The following is a 27,357-nucleotide window of genomic DNA, read 5'->3' as shown; positions in this document are numbered from 1 at the left end:
GTATGCAGACTCAATACACTGTCCGTACTGATGACCTTCATGTCGCCATGGATCAGTGAAAGGCGAGTGCTATCTCTAGACCCCATTCAAGAACTGCTTTCAGAGGTTCTGTTGTCATCACTGCCTCGATGGATTGGTTTCTCTGCCTTGGCTGACCAACATGGAAGGGGACGCATGGCCTCCCTTCTGCTGCAGGAAGGAGCTGGCAAAGCACTCAGCCTAATGAGAGTGGGGCATTCATGTCATCACCATCCCCCACTTTCAGGGGAGAATTCTTACACTCCAGTCCTTTCCAAGAGTGAGGAAAGGAAGTGGAGACCGGGGTGTAGACTAATTTCAAGACATTTAAAAGGGAGAATGAGAAGAGAGAGAGAGGGCTTCCCTGGTGGCGCAGTGGTTGAGAGTCTGCCTGCCGACGCAGGGGACGCGGGTTTGTGCCCCGGTCCGGGAAGATCCCACATGCCGCGGAACGGCTGGGCCCGTGAGCCATGGCCGCTGAGCCTGCGCGTCCGGAGCCTGTGCTCCACAACCGGAGAGGCCACAACAGTGAGAGGCCCGCGTACTGCAAAAAAAAAAAAAAAAAAAAAAAAGAAGAGAGAGAGAAATATTTGGATACATGGGCAGAAATATTTGGGGGCTGATTCCTTAATGTATTCATAAGAAGTAGAGCTATGTGGATGGAGAACCCCTGTCAGTCTCCAAGTGGATAAATCAAAACAGAACTCATGGATCTTTAAAGCTGGCCCTTTACTAATATGGTTGTTCTGATATACAATGTACAGGAGGGAAGGACGATGGATCACGAGCCCAGCTTTCCACTCCTTTGCTCACACTGGGTCCCTCAAGGACTACGAGGGGTCTTGGCACTGAATGGACACTAGGTAAGTAATTGATGAACCATGAAATAAGCAAAAACCAGTTATTACGTCAATCTCTTACTGTTTAATTTTAGTAGCTCACTCCACCCCATCCACCCTCATTGCTTCATTATTGGATTTATGGTCGTAAGTGGCTAATAAAGGCAAAGTTGGCTTGTGGATGGTCTCCACGGTTGGAAATGTCAGCAAAAAGGTCACGAAAATGAAGGTCAGGATGGTCTCCTGACTCAGGAGTGAGGTCGGCGTTCCTGAATTCAGCCGTTATTGAATGATCACCTTGAACCTGACATCGTACTAACTGCTTAACTGGCCGTGAGCTCACATGATCCTGCTAAGAACACAGTGAGGGAAATACTATTAATATTATCTCCAGTTTACAGACTGCAGAGACCACGGAGGTGCTTAGTGGCTGGGCTAGAGAGCTGTAATGGAACAAGGATGGAAGCCACATCAGCCTTGCACACACACAGCGCAGGCACACATACATACACTCACACACAGACACACCCCCACCCACACACATACACACTCCCACAAATACCCACACACCCACACAAATGTGAACATACACATAATCTCACACCTACACATATATGGACACACATACCCGCAGACACACATACACAGTCATATATATTCACAACTACACACATATAGTCATATAGACACATGCACACGCACACACACACACACACACATACACACACGCCCTGGTTATATAACAAATTCTGATGCTCATTGTATGACTCTAGTTGAATGTTATCCCCTCTCTGTTCCTCAGGTTCCTCACTGCAAGTTTAGATTAAATCAGAGATCATCTGGTCATGTGTCCAGGAGCCCTTGGGTCCTGTGGCGGTGCCTTGGGGCTGCCTCAGGGGTGAGAGAAAAGCCCGGCAGGACAGCTGCCCGTACCTCACCTCGGCTTCAACCAGGACAGCTAAACTTTCCTTTGTTTCACCCGTTGCTATTCCACTTAATTATTTCATTAGCACAAAAGTACTGGAAGCAAGCAGGGTAGAGTCCCGGGGAGAGGATCAGCCTGAGAAAATGCTCCAGGCCAGGCAGGGCCAAGGGGTTTCACTGAGCAGTGATGGTAAGCAATTAATGCTCGGGTAGTCCTCGTGCAGCCCCCTAGTGGCCATCTCCCACCCTGCAGCTTCCAGGGAAAGTCTGTCAGACAGGAGAGCCTTGTCCTACTGACACCGCAGGAGATTGTGTGAAAGGGTATTGAACAGAAGTGCAGCCTCTCTCAACTCACCCTTATGCTGAGGACAAACACGGTGATCATTCTGCCGTGTGAAGAGAAGGCTCTGGGCTCGGAGTCCCACGCAGCCGCCTGAAGGGAATCACTGGGGTCCAAGGGAACTGAATTGCTGGTAGGAGCCAGACCGGGACCTGGACCTGCTGGTGGCAGGAAATACTTTATGAGAAATGTAACTCCCCCCCAAATCCTCAGGGATAATGTCGAGTTCTGTATGAGGCATTAGGACTCCAGCCTTATGAGAGAGAAGGAAGGTCCCAGAAAGCCAAAGCCTTCAGAATATTCAGGTTTTATATCTATGTGTACCTAAAGCCAAAATTACCGTCAGGTTGGCAGAGGAATGTTTAAATCTTTTTTTAAAATCGAGATTACAAACCTACTTGGCAGGAGGAGGACTACCTTGTAATCCGTGCTTACACATACTTATTGAACTTAAAGGGTGTGTGTAGGTGATCCTGTGCATGCGTTTGTACTTGGCTTTTCCATTTTGGTGCTTGTTGTTTATTACCCCTTGCTGTGGTCAGTGCTAAGAGTCAAGAAGGGGATGGGCCCCCAAACAAGAGCAGAGATAAAAGTATTGGGATTTCACATGCTGCTTCCTATCCACAGAATCCATAACTTGTTCCCTACGTCTCTTGAGCATGAAATTCTGTCGTCTTAAGAACAAGACTTTTCCATTCTTACACCTCACATTTTGGTTCCCAAGTGGCAATCCATTGCCTGCTGCCAGTTTGGTGACAAAGTTTTTCTTTCCTGGGGTGATACCTGAAAAAGGAGGACAACATAGAAAGTTTCTTATAAAGTTAAAATTAATCAGTATGAGACCACATTTTATTCTGAGACTGTGTCCATCTTTTCAGTTTTAAAATATCTTTTCTTGTGTAGACTGTCGGTAGTTGATTTCTTAATGCATTTTCATTTGGCAAAGCTAAATATTTGTGACTCCATGTGCATCTGTCTCATTTTGAAAATAGTTTACTGGTCTGTGAAGTGAAAAATTTGGGAACTACTGATCTAGGCAATTTTTTTATTAAGTTGCAGTCCAATTATTTAGTTACAGTCCCAGGAAAATTAACAGCCAGAATCACAGCAAAGATTTTCTAAGAAAATTACACAGGAAGAGTTTTGCAGCCTACAAACTAAAAATATAAAATGTTACTACACTTAAAGATAGGATACCTTCCTCTGTGAAGCTGAGATCCAGATTTGGATTTTACCTACAAACAACCATGATGCAATGGGCATAGTCATAGATTAAAATTTTTTCTTCCAGTTTTATTGAGATTATAATTGACATATAGCACTATATAAGTTTAAGGTACACAGCATAATGATTTGACTTACAGAAAGAGAAAGACAAATACCATATGATATCACTTCTATGTGGAATCTAAAATATGACACAAATGAACCTATCTATGAAACAGAAACAGACTCATGGACATAGAGAACAGACTTGTGGTGAGGGGGCTGGGGGAGGGATGGAGTAGGAGGTTGGGGTGAGCAGATGTGAGCTTTTATATACAGAATGGATAAACAACAAGGTCCTACTGTACAGCACAGATAACTATATTCAATATCCTATGATAAACCATACTGGAAAAGAATATAAAAAAAGAGTATACATATATATATATATATATATATATATAACTGAATCACTTTGCTGTACAGCAGAATTTAACACATTGTAAATCAACTATACTTCAATAAAAAATAATAAATTGACTTACATACCTCATGAAATGATTATCACAATAAGTTTAGTGACCATCCATCATCTTGTATAGATCAAAATTAAAGAAACAGAAAAGAATTTTTTGTGTGTGATGAGAACTATTAGGACTTAGTCTCTTAACAATCTTCACATATAACATACACAACAGTGTTAATTATATTTACTATGTTGTACTAGTACTTATTTATCTTGTAACTGGAAGTTTTTACCTTTTGACTGCCTTCATCTAATTTGCCCTCCCCTCCACAACCCACCTCTGGAAACCACAAATCTGATCTCTTTTTCTATGAGTTTTTTTGTTTTTGAAGTATAATTGGCCCATAACACTATGTTCGTTCCTGTTATACATAATGATTTGGTCTATCCATGTTCTTTTTTTAAATAAATTTATTTACTTATTTATTGGCTGCATTGGGTCTTCGTTGCTGCACGTGGGCTTCCTCTAGTTGCGGCGAGCGGGGTCTACTCTTTGTTGCGGTGCATAGTCTTCTCATTGCAGTGGCTTCTCTTGTTGCAGAGATGGGCTCTAGGTGTGCAGGCTTCAGTAGTTGTGGCACACGGGCTCAGTAGTTGTGACTCACAGGCTCTAGAGCGCAGGCTCAGTAGTTGTGGCACACGGGCTTAGTTGCTCTGCAGCATGTGGGATCTTCCCGGACCAGGGCTCGAACCCGTGTCCCCTGCATTGGCAGGCGGATTCTTAACCACTGCGCCACCAGGGAAGTCCCATGACAATGTTCTTCTTGACCAAGAAGGTGTTATAATTTATTTTCATTTGTTGGAATATATATATAATATAATGTGTAAAATTATATATTATCTCAAATACATAAAACTATATATTATAGGGCTTCCCTGGTGGCGCAGTGGTTGAGAGTCCGCCTGCCGATGCAGGGGACACGGGTTCGTGCCCCGGTCTGGGAAGATCCCACATGCAGCGGAGCGGCTGGGCCCGGAAGCCATGGCCGCTGAGCCTGCGCGTCCGGAGCCTGTGCTCCGCAACGGGAGAGGCCACAACAGTGAGAGGCCCGCGTAACGCAAAAAAAAAAAAAAAAAAAAAAAAACAAACTATATATTATATAATACTTGTTATATTTATATATAATATATAATAGATCACTATGTATGCATATATATGTACCATACATGTATATGTATATATAAATAAAATTCTGTACTATCTTCATAATTCCCTATAAATTTATTAAGATAAAAACTTACTTAGATATATTTATATCTGTTGCTTCATTTATGATTTATTATAATATATTGTATATAATATGTACCATTATAGTTTTATATTTATATATTACTATATATTTTATATATATATATAATTAATAGTTTTATATTTATATATTACTATATATTTAAGTAAACTTTTTATTTTAGAATAGTTTTAGATTTATAGAAACATGTGAAGGTAGTATGGAGTTCTGTATACTCATACCCACTTTCCCCTACTGTCAACATCTTCTATTACTGTGGGGCATCTGTCCCAACTAATGAGCCAGTAGTAATACATTATTATTAACTAAAGTCCATACTTTTTACCTGATGTCCTTGTTGTGTTTCTGTTCCAGGATCCCATCTAAGACGCCACATTACATTTACTCATCATGTGTCCTTAGGCTCCTCTAAGCTGTGACCATTTCTTAGAAGTTCCTTGTTTTTGAGGACCTTGACAGCTTTGAAGATTGCTGGTCAGGTGTTTTGTAGAATGTCCTGCAATGATAATGGTGGCATTTTCATCACATGACTTATCACTGGTCATGTTGACCTTGATCACCTGGCTGAGATGGAGTCTGTCAAGTTTCTCCATGTCAGGTTCCTCTCTTTCTCAGTTTCCAGGCTGTGTGTTTTGGAAGGAAGTCACTATGTGCAGCCCACACTCAAGTGTGAGGTCTGTTTCACCTCCTTGAGTGGGTATATCTACATAAATTATTTGGGAATTTTCTGCATGGGAGATTTGTCTTTTCTCCATTTATTTACTTTTTCAATCATTTATCTATATCAGTATGGACTAATGGATATTTACTTACATTTATATTTTGGATAGTTTCTCCACATTATATTTTACAACAAAGTAATTTTAATGACAAGAAAACTACAAAGATTGGAATTTTACTTGATAGCAAACACAATGGAAGTAAATCATAGGGCACTACTGTCAAAAAAGCAAACGGGTCTTTGGACATATAAGTAAAGATATAACTTCAGGGATAGGGGAGGTGAAAATCTTGCTCTATTCTGTGCTGCTTGCACCGTACTGAAAGTATTGTACAGTTGTATTCGTATCTTCTGGGCTTAACCTTTCGGAGGAGAAGTAAATACTTGGGTTCCATTCTAAGAAAGGCCACGCTGCTAAGGATCCTTGAAACCCTATACAATAAATTGAGATCTGACCTATTTGGAATTAATGATTTAGACATCTTCACCATAGTTCAGTGACAGGAAAAAGACTCGATCCAACACCACCATCTGGTTGTCTTTTCCGCCTCCCAATGTGAAATAGAGAATAGATATATATTTGCACAATTACTGCTCAACACTTAAAATGTTAGTTATCATCCAAACGCTTGAAAATCATAACAAAACTTGTGCTACCAGCAAGACCACCTTGATGTCCGTGAGATGATCTGTTATGACGTGTACCACCACATCTGTATCTTGACCTTTGGGTCATGGTGACATCAACACATGGTCATTCTCTGCTTGGTGAATCACGTTGTCACCATGCTACATTCATCATAACAACATATTCTTCAATTATTGCAACAACATGATTTTTTAAATGTTTGAACTCTTAAAAATGTGGCTGCTTCAGGCACTAAGCACCAGATAAAACATTTTCTACCATATATAAGGGGCAATTGAGAGAACTGAGCACCATCCACCTGGAGAAGGTAAGACACGATAGTAGTCTCCAAATATCTGAACGAAACAGGGACTGAATTGGCCTGTGTGACTCCAAGTGGAAAAGGAAGGACAAGTGACATGATCAAGCTCAGTCTAGAGGAGATCTTTTTTTTTTAACATCTTTATTGGAGTATAATTGCTTTACAATGTTGTGTTAGTTTCTGCTTTATAACAAAGTGAATCAGCTATACATATACATATATCCCCATATCTCCTCCCTCATGCATCTCCCTACCACCATCCCTAACCCACCCCTCTAGATGGTCACAAAGCACCGAGCTGATCACCCTGTGCTATGCGGTTGCTTCCCACTAGCTATCTATTTTACATTTGGTAGTGTGTATATGTCCATGCCACTCTCTCACTTCGTCCCAGGTTACCCTTCCCCTTCACCCTGTCCTCAAGTCCATTCTTTACATCTGCATCTTTATTCCTGTCCTGCCCCTGGGTTCCTCAGAACCTTTTTTTTTTTTTAAGATTCCATATATATGTGTTAGCATACGGTATTTATTTTTCTCTTTCTGACTTACTTCACTCTGTATGGCAGACTCTAGGTCCATCCACCTCGCTACAAATAACTCAATTTCGTTTCTTTTGGTGGCTGAGTAATATTCCATTGGCTATATGTGCCACAGCTTCTTTATCCATTCATCTATCGATGGACACTTAGGTTGCTTCCATGGCCTGGCTATTGTAAACAGAGCTGCAATAAACATTGCTGTACATGACTCCTTTTGAATTATGGTTTTCTTAGGGTATATGTCCAGTAGTGGGACTGCTGGGTCATATGACAGTTCTATTTTTAGTCTTTTAAGGAACCTCCATACTGTTCTCCATAGTGGCTGTACCAATTTACATTCCCACCAACAGTGCAAGAGGGTTCCCTTTCCTCCACACCCGCTCCAGCATTTATTGTTTGTAGATTTTTGATGATGGCCATTCTGACTGGTGTGAGGTAATACCTCATTGTAGTTTTGATTTGCATTTCTCTAATGATTAGTGATGTTGAGCATCCTTTTGTGTGTTTGTTGGCAATCTGTATATGCTCTTTGGAGAAATGTCTATTTAGGTCTTCTGCCCATATTTGGATTGGGTTTTTGGTTTTTTTGATATTGAGCTGCACGAGCTGCTTGAAAATTTTGGAGATTAATCCTTTCCCAGTTGCTTCATTTGCAAATATTTTCTCCCATTCTGAGGGTTGGCTTTTCGTCTTAGTTATGGTTTCCTTTGCTATGCAAAAGCTTTTAAGTTTCATTAGGTCACATTTGCTTACTTTTGTTTTTATTTCCATTTCTCTAGGAGGTGGGTCAAAAAGGATCTTACTGTGATTTATGTCATAGAGTGTTCTGCCTATGTTTTCCTCTAAGAGTTTTATAGTGTCTGGTCTTACATTTAGGTCTTTAATCCATTTTGAGTTTATTTTTGTGTATGGTGTTAAGGAGTGTTCTAATTTCATTCTTTTATATGTAGCTGTCCAGTTTTCCCAGCACCACTTATTGAAGAGGCTGTCTTTTCTCCACTGTATATTCTTGCCTCCTTTATCAAAAATAAGGTGACCATATATGCGTGGGTTTATCTCTGGGCTTTCTATCCTGTTCCATTGATCTATATTTCTGTTTTTGTACCAGTACCATACTGTCTTGATTACTGTAGCATTGTAGTATAGTCAAGTCAGGGAGCCTGATTCCTCCAGCTCCGTTTTTCGTTCTCAAGATTGCTTTGGCTATTCGGGGTCTTTTGTATTTCCATACAAATTTTGAAATTTTTTGTTCTAGTTCTGTGAAAAATGCCACTGGTATTTTGATAGGGATTGCATTGAACCTGTAGATTGTTTTGGGTAGTACAGTCATTTTCACAATGTTGATTCTTCCAATCCAAGAACGTGGTATATGTCTCCATCTGTTGGTATCATCTTTAATTTCTTTCATCAGTTTCTCATAGTTTTCTGCATACAGGGCTTTTGTCTCTTTAGGTAGGTTTATTCTTAGGTATTTTATTCCTTTTGTTGCAGTGATAAATGGGAGTGTTTCCTTAATTTCTCTTTCAGATTTTTCATCATTAGTGTATAGGAATGCCAGAGATTTCTGTGCATTAACTTTGTAACCTGCTACTTTACCAAATTCATTGATTAGCTCTAGTAGTTTTCTGGTGGCATCTTTAGAATTCTCTATGTCTAGTATCATGTCATCTGCAAACAGTGACAGCTTTACTTCTTCTTTTCCAAATGGATTCCTTTTATTTCTTTTTCTTCTCTGATTGCTGTGGCTAAAACTTCCAAAACTATGTTGAATAATAGTGGTGAGAGTGGACAACCTTGTCTTGTTTCTGATCTTAGAGGAAATGGTTTCAGTTTTTCACCAATGAGAACAATGTTGGCTGTGGGTTTGTCATATATGGCCTTTATTATGTTGAGGAAAGTTCCCTCTATGCCTACTTTCTGCAGGGTTTTTATCATAAATTGGTGTTGAATTTTGTCAAAAGCTTTCTTGGCATCTATTGAGATGATCATATGTTTTTTCTCCTTCAGCTGGTTGATATGGTTTATCACATTGATTGACTTGCGTATATTGAAGAATCCTTGCATTCCTGGGATAAACCTCACTTGATCATGGTGGATGATCCTTTTAATGTGCTATTGGATTTTGTTTGCTAGTATTTTGTTGAGGATTTTTGCATCTATGCTTATCAGTGATATTGGCCTGTAGTTTTCTTTCTTTGTGACATCTTTGTCTGGTTTTGGTATCAGGGTGATGGTGGCCTCGTAGAATGAGTTTGGGAGTCTTCCTCCCTCTGCTATATTTTGGAAGAGTTTGAGAAGGATAGGTGTTAGCTCTTCTGTAAATGTTTGATAGAATTCGCCTGTGAAGCCATCTGGTCCTGGGCTTTTGTTTGTTGGAAGATTTTTAATCACAGTCTCAATGTCAGTGCTTGTGATTTGTCTGTTTATATTTTCTATTTCTTCCTGGTTCAGTCTTGGAAGGTTGTACTTTTCTAAGAATTTGTCCATTTCTTCCAGGTTGTCCATTTTATTGGTATATAGTTACCTGTAGTAATCTCTCATGATCCTTTGTATTTCTGTAGTGTCAGTTGTTACTTCTCAAGAGGAGATCTTTCTAATACTCCAAGCTGTCCTGAACTGGAAAGTCACCTTTAAAGGCTTTGCAGTGCCTGTTACGAGAGACGTACTGGCAGTAGACAAAATGACCACTTGGTGGGGATGTTACAGAGAGAATCCCTTTTTTAGATGGGACGTTACTTCTTCAAATTTCCGTTTCAACTCAAGAGCCATAGATTCTAAGGAAGTATACATTCCAGGATTCTCAGCATTCCCCCCCGCCCCCCCCCCCACCTCCCCGGGTTGAGAAATCCTCCATTTTGGGTAAGATACGTTGTCTTCAGAAGGCGCCTTCAAAAAGGCACCTCCACTGGCAGAAGGAAGCAACACATTGACTCATTTGGCATCATTAATAAGAATGAGTTGATCCAATTGGCTCCTTCCCCCTGTAAAACTAAGTGCAAGTTTGCCAGAAATGGAACATTGGCCAAGCAAGGATGATCTCAAGGAAAGCTCTAAGACAGAATGATGGGGATGAAAAGGAGACCCAATTCAACTCAATCAGATGGAAGTAAGTCAGAAAAAGAAAGACAAATACCATATGATATCACTTATACGTGGAATCTAAAATATGACACAAATGAACATATTTATGAAACTGACTTACGGACATAGAGAACAAACTTGTGGTTGACAAGGGGGAGAGGGTTAGGGGAGGGATGGAGTAGGAAGCTAGGGTTAGCAGATGTAAGCTATTATATATAGAATGGATAAACAATAGGTCCTACTGTAGAGCACAGAGTACTGTATTCAATAACCTATGATAAACCATAACGGAAAATAATATTTAAAAAAGAATGTATATGTATGTATGTATAACTAAATCACTTTGCTGAACAGCAGAAATTAACACAGCATTGTAAATCAACTATATTCAATGAAAAGATAAATTAAAAAAATAAAGCTCATATTCTTAATGTAGCATACCACCTTCCCCGTCAGAAGGCAAGGAGAATTCTTACCTAGACTTCTACATCACGGCAGGGTTTGCCTTCTCCGTGGGACCCCCAGGACTGAGCAGCTGGGAAGCCACGTAGGCTGCCACCAGGAGATTTGCTTCATCCTTGGTGGGCGTGCACCATCAGGAAACCCTCATGGGTGTTTGGCCCCAGCCCCAGCATGGGAGCCACTGACAAAGTGCTGAGACACCCAGCAAAGAGCCGTAACTATCCTGCATCCAGTTAAGTCATGGGTGTGGGTCTGGACCCACTACTGTCACTTAAGTAACTTATCCTCTTCCAGCCTCAGTTTTCCTCTCTGTAAAATGTGCATAATAACATCCACCTCGAAATATTTCGTGGTTCAAATGAGGCTAAAGTGAAGAAGGGCGAGTACGTAATGTACAAGCTGTCTTTTGCTTTTTTCCTAAGGCAGGCCGTAGAGTGGTTAGAGCATAAAGCTCTGAAACAAGGCTGCTTGTTTCCACTTCTGTGTGATCTTGGGCAAGTCTCTTAACCTCTCTGTGCCTCAGGGCGCTCACCCATAAAATTACTACAGTAACAGAACTTACTTCATAGAGACATAGCGTTCAAAGAGACTGAGCGTATTGACTGTTGAGTGCCAGTGCCTGGAGCAGAGCCTGGCATAGAATAGGGTCTCAGCTGAACATGGCCCCTGGCACAAATAAGTACCAATAGGTACTGACCATTATTTATATTGTTATTATTGTGTTATCTCTCCCTGGCCTATCTTTCCTCTGGTGAGACCAAAGCACTTGTCATCTGCCAAGAACCTCTTCCTCTACTTCTCTATTCTCTTTCCATCTGACCCTTCAGTCTGACTCTAGTGGGGGATGGCAGGAGTCCTGCTGATGTGGGCAAAATCAGTGATGCACACACGCACCCTTGAGTCAGGAAAAGGGCTCCACAGACGGACCCACCACAGGCTCCTAAAGCAGAAGAGACTTCCTGCGAGCTAGAGGTTTTGTTATTCACTGTTCAGACAGATTGAATTCTGTCAATTATTACCCAACTGGTTATCTCTCCAGGGGTCATTAAAAAAAATGCGTGTGTTTGTTGTGGGTGAGTATGCATCTGTGTTGTGTGTGAAGTGGGCGTGCGGGGAACAGTCAAATAGGAAGTGCTCTAGTATTTACATTAAACTGCAGACTGGTTTAAATTACCCACCAGGAAATATGTGGCCGTATGAGTATGCTTAATTCATGCTCATTCAAGGTGTTCCGGGGCTGTTTTCTCCCCCTCCCTTCTTGCCTCTCCGTTCAAATAACCCAGGCTGCCTGCAGCCTGTCTTTGCCCATTTGACTCAACAGGCCCTGAGCACGGAAAGAAGAGAGTCTCTGAGAATGGGCACTTTCTTCTCTGAGCCAGGATGGCTTTGCCTGACTGTCACTGCAGTGCTGGGAGGAACAATTTTTTGCAAACTCAAGAAGAACCAAGGGCAGGTGGGGAGAAAGGTGGTCTGCCTGGCGGGCCTCTGGGGAGGGGCTTGCCTGCTCAGCCTGTCCCTCTTCTGGGGCTTGATCCTCTTCTCCCTGTCATGTTTCCTCGTATATACTTACTTTTCTGGCCAAGAGTTGTTACCTGCGGATCAAAAGGCGGTGCTGATCACAGGTAAGCGGCTGGCACTGCACTGCGATTCCCCCTCAGGGCGGGAACTGACACTTGCTTTGCCTTAGGGGGACTCTTTCGGATTAGTTTTAAAAAGAAAATACTTGGCATGGAGTAAATGAAAGCACATCCCCAGTGTCTTTCACTACACTGTTTCGGTTTGCTTTCTTTAGGAGGTGCACTTGACGGGCTGATGGTGAGAGGGACTGGGAAAGGGACGTGCACCTAAGCCACGAGTTTGTTAATTTCCCAGCATATATAAGAGTAAACAAACGCCGTTTGTTTGTTTCATTGTAGCCAGGATTGTCGCCTCGGTTTTTTGAAGCTTAAACCAAATTTCGTTCTGAGATGAATGTTCAGCTGCGTTCTAGACTTGGCCTCTTATTCCCTAGGTGCGCAAAAAAGCTGTCAAATTTAGGTTATCCTTGTACTTTGCTTCGTTTTTTAAAGATCGAAGAGACTTACCTGGGCTGGAAATTTTGCGGTTTTCCCCGACTGCTCTCAAGAACCTTGTGTCTCATCTGAACCTTTGTCTTCAGATCTGTCATTGGACCGCTAATATTTACTAATTGGATCAAGCTGGCAGCGTGTCCAGGAGGCGGCTGCTTGTTGGCTGAGCTGCCAGCTTTTTCCTTCTTTTGTGTTTCTTTTTCTGCTGCAAGTGTGAGGCCAGATTAAATTCCTGGGTGTTGTAAAACTGGTTTGTTTGGTTGTGAAGTTTGATTTTGGATAGGGCTTTAATTAGGATCACCACAGTGTTATCCTAACCTAGAAAGCCCAGCCAAGGTGAGGATACCAGCTGCAGAATCATTTGCCAGGAGGTCATCACCCCACCCCACCCCGCCCCGCCCCCCACCCCCAGGCTGTGACCTGCGGGAGTGAAGGCAAACGGAGTGTGAACAGAAGCAAATCAGGCGGTTGCCCAGTTCAATGAGAAATGGACTAGAAAGTGACTTGTCTATCTTGCCTTTGACTTTAACTCAATAGTGAAATTCTCTCTTAAAATGAGACACAAGTTGGCCCTTGCTGGAGTTGTGAAGCGCTGCAGAAATAAAGCTTCTGCGATGAAAAAAAAAAAACAAAACAGTTCAAAGGCAGAAAATTCAGCTGATCCGTGGGATGCTTATCTCTGTGAATGTCTGGTATCACCTGGAATCATGCACCCAGAAGACTGGCTGTGTTTTCCACTCTTCCACTTGAATTCTCTGGGGCTGGCTGGGTGAAAAGCTATAATAGCAGTATAAATTTTTCTGTTCTGTGTGTAGTAGCAAGTACCCATGGTCTTCAGGGTAATTCTAGGTCAAATTTATTTTTTGTACTTTTCCACTTGTACGAAAGAAGACAGAACTATTAAGCATGTTAAAAAAAATAATAGCGATGCTGTGGTTGACACTAATGGAACATGATCTCCTGGAGGTCCAAATATTCCTGGGAAATCAATTTCAGGGAGCAGCGTTTCTAAGGCTCATAGATAAGAATACTAAAGCTTAGGATAAACAGAGGCAAACTTCAAGGTAACCGAGAAAATAGGAATTATCTCTGGCTTGTTTGTCTTGTCAATGTTCTTTATCCTCTGCTTTTGAAGATGTAGGCATGCAGAAACGCACCAAATACACACCCAGTTCAGTTAGTTCACATCATCCATTGAAATGTCCTGACTTGTGTTCAGTGTCATGGAAAATGACTGATTCAATTAGGCAATTTGAGCCCAATGACTAATCCCTCAATGAAATGCTTAACAATTAGAAAGCTTAGAATTAAGAAAGGAAAGACGTACATTAAGGCTAACTGAAATGTGCCTCTCAGGTTCTTTGTCATTTTCATGAAGAATGTCATAGATTCCACATAATTCTAGAGACCCTTTCAAGACCTTTGTACTAAGTAGGGAAATTTTAAATGACTTCATTTAGTTAGACCAAAACTCATTAAAAAATAAGTCATCGTGACTTGGAATAACCTTTGTTTCAGGTTGGCTTATGTTACAAATTGGTACACATTTTAGTGTCGGGGAATACAGAGAGAAATGTCTCAGTATACATCAAAACCATAAATATTATTCCTTTATCTGATAATTCAAGATTTGGACATTTCTCTTAAAGAAATAATCTGAAATGTAAAAAAAGGGTAGGTGCAAACCAAAATGGCACATTCACAAAGTTGTTCAACACAACCTCATTTAAAATTGTGAAATATCAAAAGCAATCAAAATGGTGACAACATTGTAAAATTAGAAAGAAAACAATAAATGTCATTAAAAATGAAAAAAAAAACAAACCCGAAATGGTGACAAATTACGGTATATCCTCTGGATGTAACAATAGGCAACAATTAAAAATGACAACCACAGGACTGCGTTATAACATGGAAACTGAACTAAGAGAAAACACTCCGGGTATCTAGCTGTTTGGAAAAGACTGCCTCTATGTCACATGAAGAGGAAAAAGCACTGGAAGCAAACAGTCTGTGAATGGTTGGATCAGAGTACCTGGATTTGTTTTTCCCTTAGAATTACTCTAATATAGTTATATTACTTATATAACAAAAATATTTAACAAAGAGATTATGTTAAGAGGGTGAAGTCCATCTTAGTGCCTAGTTAATTATGGACCCAGGTGTAAGACAATGACAAGAACAATTTCAAAAAAATCTTTTTCTTTGAGTCCCCTATTTCACTTTGCTAAGATAAAGGTCTTTTGTCTCCGAGACATATACTTATAGCAAGAAGAAGAAATAAGCAAGCACTGGGCATTTGAATACACATTTGTCCTCAAGGCCCCTGAAGCCATAGCAGCCATTCAATTTTTTAAATAACTCTAAGATTAGTGAAGAGCAGGTCCACAAGATTGCAATAGCATCTCAAGCACAATACAGTGAAAAGAATGTTGAAGTCTGACAGGCTTGGCTTTGAATCTTGCATTTGCTTTGCCTTAGGGTAGGTTCTCCAGGGGCAGGGCTTGAGATGAAGATTTGTGTGAAAGGGATTTATTAGGAAGTTCTCCAAGGAACAGAGGTCCCAGAGTAAGGAAGATGGACAGGGAAGGGGAGGAGGCCAAGCCCGGGTTCAGCATCAAGAGAAGCCTGCTGAGGGTCCCATGTTGGCTTAATCCCCCGGGGCAGATCTGGAGGCACTGGTGGGTCACAGGTGAGAGCCATCCCCATTGTGGGCCAGGGAGCTGTACTCCTTATACCCTCACACCTCAATCATTAGTTAAGGGCTGTCACCCTCATCCTCTTTGGTGGTAGGAGGGGAGGCTTAAACTCCAAGCACTTCTGGCTCTCCATGCTCACTGGCAAAAAGGACCCCAGCATCCTGGGCAGCGCTTGGACAAAGTCGCAGGTGGCTGGGAGTGAAGGTGGTAAGGATTAGAGCACCAAACAATGGTCAAGGGATCTGGGGCAGCATGACATCTGCTACATACCTCTTACTAGAAGTGTGATCCCTGAAAGTATCCAGTTTTAGGCTTTTGAACTTCTGTTTTCTCCTCTGTAAACTGGAAATGATACACACACACACACACACACACACACACACACACTGTCTCATAGATGGAGTTAGTAGATGAGAGGGAGAGGAAGGGAGGAAGATAGGAGATTCTGTGTGTTGACCAGGTGGGGTTGGGGTTAGGGAGAATAAGAAGAGAACAAAATGAAAAAAGAATAGCTGACAAAGAAATAGAAAGAAGAAACATCCATTTATTCATTCAACTATTGATTGAGTCCTTGGTATGTGCCATGTATTGTCCAGAAGCAGTGGAGGAAGAAAGTTAAAAACCATGCAGTTGTTATGTTGTTAGGTGATGGGATCTGAGTTCCCAGTTGTCCTTAACCTTGGACCCACATCCCCTGGGGGTTCCTTCCTCTTCTTCCGAGGTTGTGCATTGTCATTCTCAGCCTACCCTTTGAATTTCGTAGAAGTTACGCAAGTAACTTTGATTTTCCACCCTCAGGGCTTTCATCCTGGTCCCTCCAGTGTTTCTTGCCCATCTCGAAAGTTAACTACTGATTTGGCGTCTGCTGTGTGCAAGGCAGACACCTGGAGGCTTTCCTAGTCTACTGGGACAGATACGGCCGCAGCTCACTATAGCCATGAGGTGGGGTACAGAGGGTGCCTTCAGGAGGGTTCCCAGAGTGCCATGGGTCCCAGTGTTGGGTGCAGGAGGGGCCTCATTAGGAACTGAAAAGTAGCTTTCTACAGAGAAAATGAGGTCTTCCAGGCTAACTGGTTAATCAGGTATGACACACATCCAGCCCTCATTAAAATTTGTTGAGTTGGAGAATTTTAATTGGAATTTTCAAAATTGGGTACAATGGAAGAGAGATCAGGGAGAGGAAGAAAGATATGTTTGATGCGGAAGTCTTTATCTTATGCTCCAAACAAAGTGCCTAGGTCAATGGTGACCCCCTTCTAGGACTTATTAGGTAGTCTAATTAAGGTTCTAAAATGGAATACTGTTGGCATCAGCTTGGGGTTTGGGCTCCTTTGACTTTAGTGGTAGACTACTGTAATGGATAAACATTGACAGTGGACTAGGGACTAAAGCAAATAACATCTCTGCACTCAGAGCTTTACATGCCTTTTATATTTGATTCCCATAACCCTAATAACTAACGTGAATGCGGAAACGGTGTCCAAAGTCCCTGAACTACTAAGCAGCAGACATGGGACTAAACCCAGATCAAACCCATTTGCCATCCAAAGCCTTTTTCTTAACCACAGTTATTATCAGTGTTATAGCTACAGTTACTAGTAGCCTATAAAGGTTTCCAGGATATAAAATGTGTCCATTCATCGGCAAGTGAGTGTTGAACATCTTTTATGTGCACAAGGCTCTGCTTGATACAGAACTTGGCAATTGATTGGATGCAAGATATGCCCATGAGAGAAGATAAAATGAAGGCACCATGGATGGGGATACCTTTGAAAAGGGTGATAACTGAGAGATGACATATGGTGAATTTGACTTTGGGTTTGAGTTTGAGGGCAGTGAGGGGGCAGTGCAGGTAAAGAGTCATTGGCAGTTGGAAATACAGACCTAGACCTTGATTAGGTTTGCAGAAGGAGGATGGAGAAACACAAGCAATATAGTGATGGTTAATACTACAAAGGAAGAGGTCATTGGTATATATTGTATGAATCAATACTGTCCTCAGTGAGTCTATAATTCAGTCGGTCTGTCAGATTTTTTGTTTTTTATGAGCACATATCCTCTTTTATCATTCAGTTTGAGCTTAACCTTAGCCCTCTACAGAGAGGCATAAAAAAGGTATTGCTAACTTGGGTAATTTCATAAAGGTTTGAACGGTGACTTTATTAGGCATTTTAGATGGCATGTTTAGGTTGGTGGATACTCTCATGGAATGAAGTCCCCCAAATGTATCGTAAGCTGTTTGATGGCAGGGACCAGATCTTTTTTTATAACCAAGTCCCTCCTCAGTCTCTGAGCATGTTAGATCCAATACAATGTTAATGAGTGAGTGAGCCCTGAGTGAATGAACGAAGCTGGTGAAATGTCCTCCCCTTTTCGTGGTCATTGGTTAGACACAATGGGTTTGTGCCAATCTGCCCACCTGCTTAGGTACTTATCTCTGCCAGTTCTTTTCGCTGGGGTCACCTGTGTAGAAAGGGCAGAGTGACATGGCCGAGCTCTGAAGGGCCCATTGTTCTGCAGTGAATTCATTGTTGGCTTGCTCTGGACAGGGCTTTGTGATGACTTGGTTCTAAGCATCTCACCCAGGATGTGGCACGAACAGACTATCCTCTGGTCACACCCCCAGCCCCTCCCACCAGGCTGCTGAAGCTGCTCTCCCAAGGGTCACTGGTGCCCTCCTAGTTCCCAGAGCTTGGTTTCTACTCCAGCACTGCTGAACATATTTTCCTTCTTGACACGGCCTCCTTTGCCTGCTGGGATACTACATTTCCATGCTTCTCCCCCACGTCTCCATCCTTTGACCCCTCCGGGTCCTTCTTCCTACCCCTCCCACTAGGTGGCCTCTACGGCTCTGTCCTTAGCCCTCTTCAGAAGGGTTCATGGTACAAACAAGTTCTTATCTCTGAAAGTGATCAAGGGTATCCTTGCTTACCCCCTCATGGCCAAAGCTGCCTTTTCCATTTGTTTATGTCAGTCTGTGAACCTTGATTACCCCACAGATTTTGGCATCCCCTATTTATGCTCCTAAAGATGAACCCTTCCCAGATGCTATTCCTTTGCTTATACCTTCCAGCATTGGGGTTCAATGCTGAGCCTCAGAGTTGGGGATTGCACTAGATCGTAGGGTGTCAATATGTATCTGCTAGGACATGGTGTGGGCAAAGGTTCTGAAGCAAGACCGGAGATATCAGGTTAATGGGTAGATGGTTCAGATAGTTCCATTTTGCTGAAACAAATGGAGATAAACAGACACCTGGGGATGACACACGTCAGTAAATCCAGGGGCCAAAGAGGACAAGACGGGGGCAAGGTAAGCAGGGAGCATGAGGAAGTCTTGGGCAGAGACAGAGTGGAATGGAGAAACATGTCTATCTTGGATGATACAGGGACCCCTGGGTCTGTCCCATTCACCACTGTCACAAAGTGGCATCTCCTCTTTAACATGGAATTCACTACATGCAGCACCCTGTGTTCCCTGACCCCCACCCCCTTGCCCACTAGTCTGCATCATGAGATCCTTCCTCTGTGCTTAGAACTGCCATCTCCCATGGGTTTCATGCCATAAACAGGACACTGAAAAGATACATATACTGCTCACCAGGCAGGGTCTGGTCACATGCAAGGGGTCTCCCTTGGCCTGACTCATTTGTAACAAGCCCGTTGTGATACTGGGTGGAAAAAGTAATGAGGAGGAAAGAACATCTCATCTGCCACTTTGGCATTTACACAAGCTACGGATAAACCTCATCTCCACCATGAAAAGGCACTGAAAAACAACTCTAAAATTCAAAAACAGAAGCCATTAGGAGACTTGAATGCCCTTTGTGTGCAGAGGACTCAAGGTCCAGGAACTGGGCCAGATGAATTTTAATTTGAAACAGTCAGTGGCCAGCATGGTCTTAGGTTGAATAGAACCCAAATTCCACTTTTATGGATCAAAGGCTTTGATAGGGCAGTTGAATCACTGGAAAGGGATCTGGATTTCATTGAATTCTATTTTCTAAAGACTCACATCTACCAAGGTCCTGTGGCCTGTAGAGTCAAACCAAACCTGGGCATCATTAAGGAGAGGAATAGAAACAAAACCAAAACTATGTTCCTCTCTTGAAACAACACATGTGCATCTAAGTGCAGGTCTGGTCACTGTCATTCAGGGTGGGCAGTAGGTTGCAGTGGTTAACACCAGACACTTAGGACAATGACAGATATGGCTACCAGCTCCTGCCTTGCCACTTACTAGCTTTCTGACCTAGGGCAAATTAATTAACCTGTCTGAACCTCAGTTTCCTTATCTGTAAAGTGGAGATAATCATAGTAGTGATCTCACTGGGATTGTTGCCAGTATGGAAAGAAATAACACCCATAAAGGGCTATGTGTAGATGGTAACTCTCATTCTTAGCCAAACAGGGCAGCATGAGGGTGGTGACCACATAGTCAAAGGATGAGGTTGCTGAAAGAGTCCTCCAACTCTGGAAAGAGAAGAATGAGCATGATTGCAATAGGCTCTGGAATGTGAGATGGAGGGAATCACCTCCTTAGGATCCTCCCACCCAATACCAACACCTTTTCCCACTTAAAGTTTGAGAGAAGATTCTAGAAGCCACAGAAAGTGGGTGTTCACATACAGATAGCAAACTGGTAAGTCATCCTAGGGAAATATCATTGTAGGGACAATGGTGTAGGGGCTGGGGTTCCACTGCATCCTGTTCCCCAGGGAGAGTCTGGTCACATGCAAGGAGCCCCTGACCTGACTCATTTGTATCAAGCCCGTTGTGATACTGGGTAGAAAAAATCATGAGGAGGAAAGAACATCTCATTCTGCCACTTTGGCATTTACACAAGCTATGGATAAATTTTATTTCCACCAGCCATCTCCCAATGCCTGAATGACCTTTTCAGGATCACCCATTTAATCCAGTGGGGTTACCCCTGTAATGGAAAACTCATTACCTTCTCAGGGAAATCATTTCACTTTTATCCAATGCTAATCATTGTAAATATTTTCTTTATAATGAGCCAAAATACGCCTCCCTGAAATATCCAACAGTGCACTCAGTTCTGCCCTTGGAAGTCACATAATCTAATTAAACCACTCTTTTGCACGGTAGCCCTTGAAAAATGCGAAGACTGCATCATATCATAGCCAAATCTGCTTTGAACTAAATCTTCTCATTCGTTTTATCATTCCTCCCATGACCTGGTTTCCAGAACTTTCACCATTCTACTAAGTCTCCTCTGGACCATTTCCAATTTCTTGACATTCCTTTGAGATGTCAACTCATTTTTAACATCAGGTACCATCTCGGTATGAACAATACACACCAGACTGGAACTAATGCGGTGAAATTAAATCAGTATACATGCAAGGTTCTTCTTGGACGTTGTTGCTTTGTTTGGTGGGGTCAATCCACAACTCCCTTTTTAATATCCCCAGCTGAGTTCTGAACTAATAGACGTAGGCAAGTGGAAATCAAGATGTCAGCTTTATTCCCGATAGAAGCCTTGGAGAAGGTGTCTTAGATGTGTAGGACTAATGGTGCACCCAGTCAAGGCGGGTTGAAAAGACTCAAGCCTTGCCCACAAGGTAGGGCTTGGGTTGGACAGCTAGGCTATCACAGCCTAATTGCACAGGTGTTTTGCAGGCAGGGCGATGCCAAGGAGGAGAGGAGAGTTTCCATGTGACACTGTGCCCTCTTGAGTTTTCTGCTCTATTTCTCAGTCCTGATCATTTGCCCTGAACTGTCCTTTTGGTTCTTCTGTTAGAGAGAGAAAAGACCTTTGCATCCAGTGAAATGGTCTTGTACAGTTCTTTCTGTCAAAATCACCAATCAGATGCTTTGCTGCACCTCCCGAGGGGGAGGGAGGAGTGAGAGACAGAGGAGGTCCAGTGTCACACTGATAGATATCCCTCTATACTGAAGGAAGCATAGGCAGTGAGGAAGAAGTGTTCGCCCTAATATTAGGCTCAGAAAGCGGCTCTCTGGATGGAGGATGCTGTGTCTGAACTGTGGCTTATGTGATAGAGGTCCAGGGAGGTTTGACTACAAACTTAAATGGGGTCAACAGTGGGCAGTTTGCCCACAACCTACCGCCCCCACCCATCCCAACACACACCCACCTACACACACAATATCTAAAAGAAGGTATTAGACCACCGACTAGCTCTGGGCCCTTGAACAAGTTGCTTCACCTCTCTGAGGTTAGTTTTCCTCCTGTGGAAAAAGGGAATCACGATGGATACCTCTTCTCAGGATTACATAAGATTACAAATATATATGTATGCTACATGGCACATAGTAGATGCTTCCTGAAATATAATAACTTTTACCCTTCCCCATCTTGTCCGGTTTAGTAATCCCCTTGGCAAAGGAGATATAAGCGAAATAGGAGCTTGGTAATTCTGCCTCCTGTACCACTCATGAACACCACCTCATTGGCCTCCATTCTGCCTGTTCCTTTGTTCTTATGCATTATGACCATCACTTGAAAGACAAGCCTTCTTTCTGTGGTTAACTCATTTCTGCAGGCCTCAGACTCATCTAGGTTTTCACTTACAGATGCTTTTCTTACATGGGTAGGGCTTCTCCCGTGTCAGGACCCTTAGTTCTGCGCTGTACCTACCTATGGCTCTTGCCCTTTTAAGCCCTGGCGTCATCTGAGAGCTCCCTATGGGGTCACTCTAGCCTCTTGAGTTTTCTCCCATGATTCTTCTCAGTCTTGATCCTTTTCTCTGCATTGTCTTTCTGCTTCTCCTCTTAGAGAGAGAGTCTTTGGAGGGCATTGGATCAGGAGCCCTTGCTCTGGGTATAGTGCTCAGCTGCTGTCTCTCCTCCTGAGTCTCCACCTCTATATGAGAATCCTAGGCTGGGAGCGAGGGGTGCCGAGAGTGAAGAGGATGTGGGATTGACTTGAGCTGCGATGGGAAACACAACTGGTCATTGTCTTCACGTTTCCAATCACCACTTGTCAACGGCCCCCTGAGCACACTTGACATACAACGGGGAGCAAAGACAGACAAGGTCTCTGCCCTCATGAAGCTTAATTCCAGTGGAGAAAAACATAATACAAACCAACCAATAAATAGATAAAATAATCCCAGCATGGCAAGACTTTGATGGCATGGGTAGTGACCTCACTGTACTGCTCAGAACCACCTGGTATTGGAGGCTTCCTGTGTGTTAGAAACTGCGTCAGGCACTGTGATTAGCATTTTCCATGCCTAATTTCAGTCAGTTTTCACAATGCCTCACAAGATAATTTTTTTAATATATGCAAAGCCTTAAATATATGAAAGTAGGGTAAATATTCACAACATGCCCAATACCCATATTCTAAAATCATGATGGAGAGATCGATGAGATAATATCTATCATTAATCCCATTCAAAAATGAAGAAATCGAGGCTTTCAAGGGATTATACAACTTAGGTCATATAACAAAATAAGTAAGTGGCAGTGCTAGAATTTAAATGCAAGTATTCTATCCTTCTTTTAGTTCAAGCAGATGATAGAGTAGTGCAGACAGGGGAATGGCAGATGTGCCTCTTCTGGGGGAAAGGGATAAGGATGGTCAAATGTTTCAGACCTGCTAAGCTGTCTCAAGCATCTCTGGCTTCCACATTCAGGCCTAGGGTGTGATGGTAAAGCAGATGCTCAGCAATGGAAGGAGAGGTCTATCACCCAGCAAGGCTCACCTGAGCAGCTCCAGAAAACCTTGAGGACTGAACAAGCAGGGACTTCCCTGGGGTTTCTCTCCAACAGTAGGGTTGTTATGTTTCCCATGAGAAGTCGTTAATGCCCCCTGCAAGGTGACTTCTCACAGGGAGTCAGTTCCTATTTTCCAAATATTCCCAGCTGTGCCCCGGGGCTGTCACTTGGCTACCTCTAGGTTATTACTTCAAACCTACCTTGGGTACTGTTGAGTTTTGTGAAGTTTTCGGTAGTGTGCAAAGGGGATTAGAATCTATTCATTCATTATTTCACCAATAATTATTGGGCACTCTGTGCTGGGTGTTGGGAATACAGGGACAAATAGCGTGCATTCATTACACTGAATAAACTTACAGTGTAGTTGGGGGGATAGATAAGAAACAGGACATTACAAGGCAATGCAACATGTGAGTGTTCAGAGAAGGGAGAAGAAGTAAGAGGAGATAAGACACCCTAGGAGTCTGGGGCAGAGGCCAGGAGTTTGGAGAGCAGCAGCTGATTGGAGGGACCTTATGATGGGAGAATCAGAGGACTTGCTAGCTCATTGGGTCTAGGTAGAGAAGAGGAGACAGCCACTGCACATTAGACTTTCCCTACTATAACCCTCAGCAAAGCTCTTGGTGATTTCTTTGGACAGCCTATCTTACTAGACGGACAGTGAGCTCCACGAGGGCAGGCAACATGTAAAGCGTGGTGGCCACGACAAGCTCAAGGAATGAATTCATGAACAAATGAATGTAGACCATGATTCTGAGGCACTGAGAATGATTCTTCCTCCTAAGGGAAACAATAGATTTTGAGAGGCTGAGGGGAAAGAACTGACTTTGAAGAAAAGATAAAGCCTTTTGTCTGAGACACTTCAAATCTGAGGTGCCAAGGTTGTATCCAGGTGCAGTGTCCAGATGAATTCGAAAAGTGAGGCTAAAATCCAGAAGGAGCCCAAGACTGGAGATACAATCAGGTTAGTCTTCCACATGGGTAGGATAAATAAAGCTCTGAAAGCTAAAACAATGCCTGAGAGAAGAGTGTAGATAGAGATGAGAACAGGGAACTGGGCAGTGAAGGCCACCCAAATCTATCGAAGAGGAGGTAGAAGGTCGATCTGAATGGTGTAGGAGGCAGATACAAGGAAGAGGAAAGTTCCAATGAGGAAAGTTATAAACAACTTCTGGTATGGAGGACAGATTGAGTGGGATGACAAGATACCTCTGGATTCAGTTCTCTGGTGAAACTGATGAGAGAGATTTCAGGAAAGGGTATAAGAAGGAGCCCCAATGCAAGGACAGTGAGGGGATGGTGTTGGTGAGCAACTCTGAAGTTTTGAGAACACTGGTGGAAAAAGGAAGGAGCAAGATGGGAGATTAGCTCTAGGGAATAGTAAGATCAAAAGAACTTTTGGAGAGGGAGAAATTTGGGGCAGCGGTTTTGGAGCTCCAAAAGAAAGGATTCAATGAAGAAGACATTGAAAGTGCAACAAAGATTGTGGTAATTGATGAAGTGGGAGGCTCTTGCCCAGGGGATGAAGAAGAAGTACAAGCAGTCACTGTCTCAGCTTTCCTTCAATTTACTTTATTTCAATTCACTTATATAGTGAATCGTCAATGGTTTGTGGTGCCTGTTATGGTTATAGGGTAGTTACGAGAATAAAATCATATAAGTCATGCCAGATGCTTAGTACTATGCCTGCTGCATAGTACAAAATCAGTGAATGTTATGGCAGGAAACTAGAGAAGACAAAAGACAATAAAACAATCAGAGAAAGCCTCATGTTGGAAGTAATACCAGCTATTTTTCTGGGCTGGAACAGGTAGTCTCCACGTTGGACTCTTATCTCTCTGTTCCTGCCAAGTTAAACAGAATGTCTCCTGTCATCACATTTGCCAACCTTTATGAGTATTTGTTTGATGTCTTCTTCCTTCTAGAGCAATAGCTCTTGACTGGAGCAATTTTGCTTCCCAGAGGACATTTTAGCAATGACTGAAGATATTTTTGGTTGTCACAACTTGGGGGCATGGGAACAGTCCATTGGCATCTAATGGGTAGAAGCCAGGGATGCTGCTAAACATTGTACAATGCACAGGATGGTCCCCATAACAAAGAATTACTTGATGTCAGATGTCAATAGTGCTGAGGCTGAGACACCCTGTTCTAAGGTGTGAGCTCCCTAGATCACAGGCCATATCACTTTTATTGATCATGGTGTCCCCAACTGCCAGATACAGAGCAAGTCACATGATGGGTACCCAATAATAATAAAAGGAAATGAAAGGAAGTGGATAAAGAAGATGTGAGATACACACACACACACACACACACACACACACACACACACACACACAAAGGAATATTACTCAGCCATAAAGAAAGAATAAAATATTGCCATTTGTGATATGATGGATGGACCTAGAGGGTACTAGGCTAAGTGAAATAAGTCAGACAGAGAAAGGCAAATACTCTATGATTTCACTTATATGTGGAATCTAAAAACCAAAACAAACAAACAAACATGATAAAACAGAAGCAGAGTTATAGATACAGAGAACAAATAGAGGGGGGCGGCCGATGAGGGAAATAGGTGAGGGAGGTTACAAGGTACAAACTCCCAGTTGCAAAATAAATGCATCACGGATATGAAATGTACAGTGTGGGGAGCGTAACTATGTAGTATCTTTCTGTGGTGACATATTATAACTAGACTTGTGGTGATCATTTTGAAATGTATAGAAAGACCAAATCACTGTGTTGTGTAACAGGAACTAACATAGTCTTGTAGATCAATTATACTTCAAAAACAAACAAACGAACAAATTCATAGAGAAAGAGATCAGATTTGCCATCACCAGAGGCGGGGAAGGGGGAATTGGATAAAGGCAGTCGAAAGGAAGGGAAAAAAAAAGGAAATTGGGGATTGAACTGGAGCTTGAAGAATAGGCCAGGTCTGAATGTATTTTTCTCTGCTTTGAGTACACAGTGGCAGAGGGTGCTGGGAGTTGTTTGGAAAAGAAGTTCACAAAGGAGACTAAATATTCTATCCCCAATGGAATGGAAGAGATGAAGCAGCCCTGGGGCTTTACCAGGAGACTGACACTGCTATAAACGAGAGAGTCTCAGAAAAAAGGGTTTGGAACTGAAGGTAACACAAGAACATCCCAGACTGAGCACTTCATTGTTTTGACAGATAGAATTCAGCCAGCCTCAGAAGCAGCAGAGATAGAATTTTTTTTTTTTTCGGTACGCGGGCCTCTCACTGTTGTGGCCTCTCCCGTTGCGGAGTACAGGCTCCGGACGCGCAGGCTCAGCGGCCATGGCTCACGGGCCCAGCGGCTCCGCGGCATGTGGGATCCTCCCGGACCGGGGCACAAACCCGTGTCCCCTGCATCGGCAGGCGGACTCTCAACCACTGCGCCACCAGGGAAGCCCAAGCTACCGTTATTTCTTGATTAAATAAACACTTTGCTAAATGACATCTCTTGGTCACGACTTCCGGTTCTCCTTGTTTCTTTGATCCTTCATCTAATCATAACTCATTAACTAAAGTGCTTCATAAGAACTTTTCCTAGCAGCACAGGCTTTGGCTGCACTGAAGGTGCAGAAACATAAGGATCCACAGCGCCCGTGCAGATCAGAACCCGTGCAGATCAGGCACTTAGTGACTTGGACCACAGAGAAAAGAAGGCAAGCCAAAAAGCACTAAGAGCAGGGAAGATTTGGAAGAGGCACGCATTCCAAACAGGCGAAGATTAACATGCCTCTTGTGCAGAGTCTACAGAGGAGACAGAGATCCTTGAAATCGTCACCATTTTTCATTCTCCTGAGTTAAAAACAATGACAGGGATTGCAAACTAAGACAGCAAATACCAACATAACCAATGCTAAATTTAGCAGGAATAGGAAAAGTCCATAGTGCCAGCCATGGACTCTGAGTTTCCCACCAGATGGTAAGCCCCTTGAGGGCAGTGACTGGGTCAATCTCGGTCAGCATTCAACCCCCAGCATTCAGCCCAGTGTGAGGCAGAGAGAAGC

The 27,357-nt window shown here is 42.7% G+C and overlaps 1 protein-coding gene across 1 annotated transcript in view; it reads left to right on the top strand.

Annotated features, from left to right (window-relative positions):
* The first annotated feature begins 12,210 nt into the window (after positions 1–12,210).
* Positions 12,211–27,357, top strand: part of HSD17B2 (hydroxysteroid 17-beta dehydrogenase 2) — a 61,838-nt gene continuing 46,691 nt past the window's right edge. Inside the window, exon 1 of the mRNA XM_027119163.1 lies at positions 12,211–12,478. Coding sequence (XP_026974964.1) covers positions 12,211–12,478 — 268 coding nt within the window. The remainder of the gene's footprint in view (positions 12,479–27,357) is intronic.

The sequence above is a fragment of the Aethalodelphis obliquidens genome, unplaced genomic scaffold (genome assembly GCF_003676395.1).
Source record: "Aethalodelphis obliquidens isolate GAN/ISIS:26980383/991018 unplaced genomic scaffold, ASM367639v1 scaffold20, whole genome shotgun sequence".
NCBI classification, from domain to species: Eukaryota; Metazoa; Chordata; class Mammalia; order Artiodactyla; family Delphinidae; genus Aethalodelphis; species Aethalodelphis obliquidens.
The sequence above is the reverse complement of the archived record's forward strand: the minus strand, read 5'-3'. Positions and strand labels throughout refer to the sequence as shown.